This window comes from Seriola dumerili, unplaced genomic scaffold (assembly GCF_002260705.1).
Source record: "Seriola dumerili isolate Sdu_G_001 unplaced genomic scaffold, Sdu_1.0 BDQW01000068.1, whole genome shotgun sequence".
Lineage (NCBI taxonomy): Eukaryota > Metazoa > Chordata > Actinopteri > Carangiformes > Carangidae > Seriola > Seriola dumerili.
In genome coordinates this window covers 9,121,557-9,128,285 of record NW_019174323.1, presented here as the reverse complement: position 1 = coordinate 9,128,285, position 6,729 = coordinate 9,121,557, and the positions used below count along the sequence as shown (strand labels likewise).

Below are 6,729 nucleotides of genomic sequence, written 5' to 3'. Positions count from 1 at the left end.
CAATCAATACACTAAGGATTACTTTGAAGGCATAGTAAGCTATAAACACAAAATAAAATATGTCACAACTAAACAACATTTCATTACTTGCTATGACTACTCAATTGATGCCTATATTTACAATTTAATGATACTGCTATAGTTGAGTCACCCATGACAATAGCTATAATGGTAGGGACTCAAACGTTCTATTTCCTCCGTTTCTATCAAGCTAGCGGCAGCCATGAGGTGAGATACACGTTTGATGGTTAAATATGTTTTTATTCTAAACAAACAGTTTAAACTGTTGTTGGGTTTGCAATTTAAAACAAGAGGGAAGACTCTGGCTGTGATCAACTTGGAGTAAATTCGTCCTTTTATCCCAGAAAGTATGTAGGGCCTATTTTGGTGAGCTAACCTAGCGCTAACCTAGTGCTAACCTAGCTAAGTTAAGGCATGTCACAACATGCTACTGAAACGCCACAAGTCCTTAGCGTCGAATCAGCTGGCAACAACACAATCTTTTAGCGTGTTTGTCGGTGTTAGCCGAACAAGCTGATCAGTAAAGTACGTTAAATTAAATAAACAAGCTATAATAAAAGAAACAATTTGAATACATTGTTATAAGTATGTGTTTTTTTTTAATTTTACGTCCAGTTGTCAAAGGCTATCCTTTAACAGTAATGTAAACACATCAATATCATAGTCACCAATCTGCCACCTCCTATCAAACCTGATGAACGACAAACTGGCTGTGGCTGCCGATCCACCTGAGTGAGAAAAAAGGAAAATAGATCGTTGCAGCAATTGAAATTGCAAAGGACTCGTTCTCTTAAGAATGACATTGGTACCTAGCGGTACTTGGACATATTTGGACATCCGGGTGCAATCGTTTAATTAAATGCCAGATGAGCTTGCACCTGTGCTGTCACATGGGTACAATTTATGGTAATCCAACAACAAAGACTGATGATAGAAAACTATACATCGAATTGGGGTTTATGAGAATACGTCTGTGTTTTGCACGTTTCTTTCTGATCTTTTATGTATGTGTTTTGTTTATTTGTGTATCAGGTTTTGAAAAGTGCAATCGAATAAGCTCGCTTGCTATTAACTTTTCTTGCAGTACTATAGTGAATGAAGTGTCTAGCCATAAAATTACCATACTATAGTTCATTTAGAAACCTGGGTCATATTTAAAGTATTCTTTAGCATTATATTTTCATACAAGACTCTATAGATGTCATTGCTGAGAGGTCTGTGGTTTAAGCAAGGAGTTGAAAATGTCAAATCAAATCAAATGCTACACCACTACTTTCTGGAATATGTTGTTAGACAATTACATGCATCTCACATCCTGCAAAGCTAATATTTTCTCTTTGTCTATCCAGCATGCTCAGGCTCCAGAAGCGCTTGGCCTCCAGCGTCTTGCGCTGTGGCAAGAAGAAGGTTTGGCTGGACCCCAATGAGACCAATGAGATTGCCAATGCAAACTCTCGTGAGTTCTTTACTTGGCCTTTGAGAGTGCTTTCTCTGTAAATTTGTAATCTGGGCCCCTTAAACTAGCTCATCCTCTGTCTATATTGTATTGTGTTTGTGCTGCAGGCCAGCAGATCCGAAAACTGGTAAAGGATGGCTTGATCATCAGGAAACCTGTGACGGTCCACTCCCGTGCTCGCTGCCGCAAGAACACACTGGCACGCCGCAAGGGACGTCACACTGGTTATGGTACGTAATAGACTCACAAGTAATGTTCCTTTCCATTTCCACAATTATTCAAAATATATCATCTAAACACACATTGAATCCCATGCTATCATTGTGTAGTCTTAGAAAACTTTTTATTCATTTCATAATTTATTTAATTAACCGTTTTCTTTCTGCCCCAGGTAAGAGAAAGGGTACAGCCAATGCCCGTATGCCAGAAAAGCTGTCATGGATGCGGCGCATGAGAATCCTGCGTCGTCTTCTCCGTCGTTACAGGGAGTCCAAGAAAATTGACAGGCACATGTGAGTATGAATTTTAGCGCTCGTTTCTTGTAAATAAGAGTCGTTTAAATTACAATTTCAGGAAGAGTTCTTCTTCTTTGAGGGACTCTGAGGGTATTTTCTGTTTCCACCAGGTACCATAGTCTGTACCTGAGGGCCAAGGGTAATGTCTTCAAAAACAAACGCATCCTGATGGAGCACATCCACAAACTGAAGGCAGATAAGGCTCGCAAGAAGCTTCTAGCGTAAGTTGCTCTTTCATTTTTTATATTTTTATTTTAAGATTTTATTCATTTGACCTATCTGGAAGAGTCCATGTGTAATGACATTTTTGTTAATTTTACGGTGAACTCATTTTCTTCTCTGTCCCCACCTTCCTTTACCCATTCAGTGACCAAGCTGAGGCTCGGCGCTCAAAGACAAAGGAGGCCCGCAAACGCAGAGAGGAGCGCCTCCTGGCTAAGAAAGAAGAGATCATCAAGAACTTGTCAAAGGAGGAAGAAACTGCAAAGAAGTAAATCTAAACTGAAATTTCTCTTTGTCAGATTCCTCTTTTTGTTGTTAATAAATTTGGATAAAAGTGAATAAGTGCCTTGTGATTATTATTGTCTGTTTGGTGTCAGCTCTGGTCCTGGTATTAAGTGACGTGACATGAGGGGATGCAAGGTAGAGTAGAGGAGCACTGTTGTGGTTGCCAATCCTGTAGTGTAGTGCAGCAATTTCACTTCAAAACGGTCATTTCTTTTGCTGACAGCCTTCAGCTTTTTTTTTTATTTTTTTTTTTATATAAACAGTCCTGAGCTTTTTTTTCTGTATGCGTTTAGTACAGAAATTTGGTTCATATGGCTAAGAAAATGCTGTCCATACTGTACTTTACTGAACTAGTGTCCTCAATAGTCCAACAGGTGGCAGTAGAGCACAAGTACCATAATCTGGTCATTACATCAGATGTCTACACTTCAGTCATCCAGACGTTTAAAACAAAAGGTTTCTACTGATTTCATAAACGACCTAATAATCTGTTTTGTCACTCATCGCGGGGGCTTCATCAGTTTCATGAACAGCATTCAATCACAGTTGTATAACCACACCAGCAGACAGCTGTCAGACTCAAAGATACAGTTTCTGGGCAATACAATAGTAACAATGAATACTACAAGACAAAATGAACATGCTGTACATGGCTGTAAACGGAGTTACAACAATGTGTCTGCACGAACTATGCTCCCTATGCTGCATTAAAGAAAAGATTATCTATCACTATTTATTAAATGTACTTTTATGGGGAGTAATTCAATAACAAAACTGAACAAAAATTGTCAAAGCGTTTGATGCACCTCATGTTTCAGTGTGGACAAATGACTTCTCATCTGTTGCAAATTTTCCCATTCTGACACACAGATGAACCCAAACAACTAAGTTAATATCTCTATTAATAAATGATTTTGATCATAAATTATTCTCTCCACTTCACATACCTGACGGCAGGTAACAAAGCCAGAGCAGCCGAAACAGCTGGATCACACCAGCCACATTAAACACCGTGCTGCTGACGCTCCAGTCATCCAGTCGTTTTCACTTCCTGCTCAGGCTTTGAAGGAGTCTTTCTTTCATGGTCCCTGGAGAAGGTGTGACAGAAGTGTTTGCAGACACATTCATCGCTAACTGGTTCAGACAGGCTGCTGTGTGTATGTGTGTGTGTCTGGATATGAGAGAAAGTTGGGGGTGGGGGGGGGTTCTCCACAGGTCAATGCAAAACAGATTATATTCAGCAATTCAGATCATATGAGAATGGCACCTTTGTTTTAGTGACTTGAATTTCTTGATATCTGATGGAATAGAGGCAGATATACTAATGACATATTATAGTCTAGAAATACAAACTACACTTATATTTAGACTTTAAGACTAAGATCTCAGGGGTTGATCCTCCTTAGTTTTCTCCCACAACTTGCCCTAAAGGGTCAGGTGTCTACCTCTTTTAACTCTGGGTAGTATTAACGCCTGTTTGTGGATCGCTTACCATCATGCATAAACAATAGGACATTTGAGCTTTAGAAGCTGACAGTGAAGAGCCTTCATATTTAAAATCTGGGTTTCAAAGGCCTTGAGGAGCCACGATGAAGGCTTACGCAGCATAATGCATCTGCTTACCTTGTCATCCTGATTTCATTTTTGTTGCACAGTAGCTTCACATACTGTTACCTTACTGAAAAATGCAGTTTCACTAAATGTAATCATCACTGTGGTGTATGTGTGTGTGTATATATATATATATATATATATAAAAAGACAAAACCAGCCATGTAAATCACTGTGAGATCTACAGAAAGATGTCGTCGGGATTACTGAAGGAGAAAACAGGCTTTGTGCAGTGAGGCCATTTTGTCGCTCAGTTAATGTATTTCTTCATTACCAGGAGGCACTCCTATTTCCTGAAGCGTGAGCCTTAATGGGATTAGATAAGGAAAGGAATATGATCTGAAATGAAGCAGCGCTCTTTATTACACTTGGCCTTCAACCCAGGCAAAAACTCCAGAGTTCAGGAGATCTTTAATAACAATTGAGAAAGAGGAGATGAAAGTAATTACAGGAAGATTATTTTTAAATATAAAAACTGTTATCTAACATCCGAAAGAATTACCCCTGCTCATGCCACTTTGATAACCTCATTTTACCGTGTTAGGCTGCCTCTGTTTGGGCTATGATAAACTGTTGTTCATCCTATCACTTGCAGCGTGCCTCATCTTGTTTGACTCTTAACGTGAATTTTAATCTAAATGTTATCAGGTATGACAAGACCTTTTGGATTCACATGGGATTTAGAGGATGGGTTGATGAATGTCAAGTGAAATGTGAATGATATCCAGCTATAATTGTTAACCTGACAACAGAAAGTGACATCATTAACATCATCCTCTTCTCTGTCTTTCTTTTCCGTCTCACAACTATTATCATTATTGTTTTCTTTCATTTCCTCTTTCCTCAGTGTCATTTCATTCACTTCCGTTACGTCTTTGCTTCGGTTTATAGATGAGGAGATATATAACACCATCAGAAAGCATAGGGAGGATTGGGGAGGTGTAATTCTCATGGTTGTTTCTTTTACGTGCTGATTGAAAGAGGGATTGATAGTGCTCAGTGATAGAGATCACAGATCAATCTGACTGACAGTGCTGTCAGATCGCATGCCCAGATAGACGCCTCAGCGCTGTCTTCTTGAAGCCTGGTCTTGCGTTTTTATACTTTTAGTGCTGAAACATCACTATCAGAGAAATCACAATAGATCTTTAGGTATGATTGTCAAGGGCATTTGGAAAAGTTGATTGAATTCATACACAAGAGCAGCTATGCCAAAGGCTTTTTTATTTAGTGTATCGCTTACCCCGACCCCCAGCAGTACCACTGATCTCTGACACAATTTGAGCATTGATGGTACTGTAGTTGCTCTGATCAGCGAATGAGATGTTTGCACATTATGAACTTGGCAACCTCTAATTAACTGAACAATTTAACACTCAAGATACAATTCATTTTATAGGCTTATAATGTAGCTGAAACAGCAGCTTATATTTAAACAGTAACATAAAGATGCTTCAAGCTCCTTAATTGTGCAGTAGATCAACATTAACAACTGCGCTACAGTAAATTACTCTTTGGGCTACAGGTGTTTTCATTTGACTTTCACAATAAATGTGGGTAATTTGAGATAATATAAAATGTGGTACTTCAAAGTACTCTGCTGGTTTGCAAGGTATTTTTTTATACACCCTCCGTCTCTGCTTCAGGGTCTCACGTAACATTTGGGTTTCACTCCAAATGGATTGTAAGAGCGGTACAAACACACAAGTTCAGGAAAGGATTGCCATAGCTTACAGGAAGTGCAGACAGAAAAACTGAGCAAATTGAATCAATACAGCTACAGTACAGGGAGCGCAGATAATGGTTTATTTTTCTCACTTTACTCTGGATGACATTAGTAAAATATATTTCTTGTGCTTAATCATTGGAAGAAAACTATTTTGATCATTTGAAAAAGTGCAGTCATGGTAGTAATTTATCAGATTTTAAATATGATATATTATCTTGAAGGTCAGGTGGAGTCAAGGGGAAAATTGAAATCCTCAATAATATGGCTGCAACTCAGAGAAGTCTGTTGAGTATGGGAAGTTGGGAATATATGGTCCTTTAAGATGAAAAATCTTTTAAGTTTTAAATCTAGTTACATACTTTTAGTTGTTTTATTCTTCCTCTTCACGCAGTGCAGACAGCGTCTTCACGGTGTCCCACATCAAGATAACAAGGAAGAGAACTTTTTTATTTTATTTTTTATTTTTTTGGTATTTCAACCTGTCTTCCTGTTTATGCTCTGTCTTCTTAATGTCTCTTCCTCTCTCCTTCCTGTCCTCCTCTGCCTTCTTTCTCAAAAGCTTGCACTTTCCTTTGTAAGAACATCCCAGGGAAGGACAGACTTATTACCAACGCCTCCCCTCTCTTGCTGATTCCTCACTATGCTGAATATTCTGCCGTCTTCATCTTCCTGTTTGTCATAACAGAGTTGTTGACTTGAGCGGCAAGAGAAAAAAGTAGCTTCAGCTGATAGCCAGCAAAGCATCTTTAGCAAAACAGAGCAGCTCCAATTATCCTCTAATCCCTGCGCCTTGAAGGCAGAAACCCCAAAGTCTGTGACACGCTTTAAATTCAATAGATTAGTTTTGCCTATGCTCTTCATACCAGGACAGGACATTTTAGTGGGTCCTT

The 6,729-nt window shown here is 38.9% G+C and overlaps 1 protein-coding gene across 1 annotated transcript; it reads left to right on the top strand.

The window, feature by feature from the left end:
- Positions 1-148: 148 nt before the first annotated feature.
- Positions 149-2,553, top strand: LOC111219798 (60S ribosomal protein L19-like). Its single transcript, XM_022742589.1, has 6 exons — positions 149-228; positions 1,371-1,477; positions 1,585-1,707; positions 1,869-1,989; positions 2,103-2,213; positions 2,360-2,553. The coding sequence occupies exons 1-6, from the start codon at positions 224-226 to the stop codon at positions 2,484-2,486; spliced, it is 594 nt and encodes a 197-aa protein (XP_022598310.1). The 5' UTR covers positions 149-223; the 3' UTR covers positions 2,487-2,553.
- Positions 2,554-6,729: the final 4,176 nt, after the last annotated feature.

Excerpts from the sequence above, each read along its gene's own strand:
- LOC111219798 (XM_022742589.1), top strand. Across the intron at positions 1,990-2,102 it reads AAGAAAATTGACAGGCACAT|GTACCATAGTCTGTACCTGA; the intron begins GTGAGTATGAAT and ends TGTTTCCACCAG. Across the intron at positions 2,214-2,359 it reads GCTCGCAAGAAGCTTCTAGC|TGACCAAGCTGAGGCTCGGC; the intron begins GTAAGTTGCTCT and ends TTACCCATTCAG.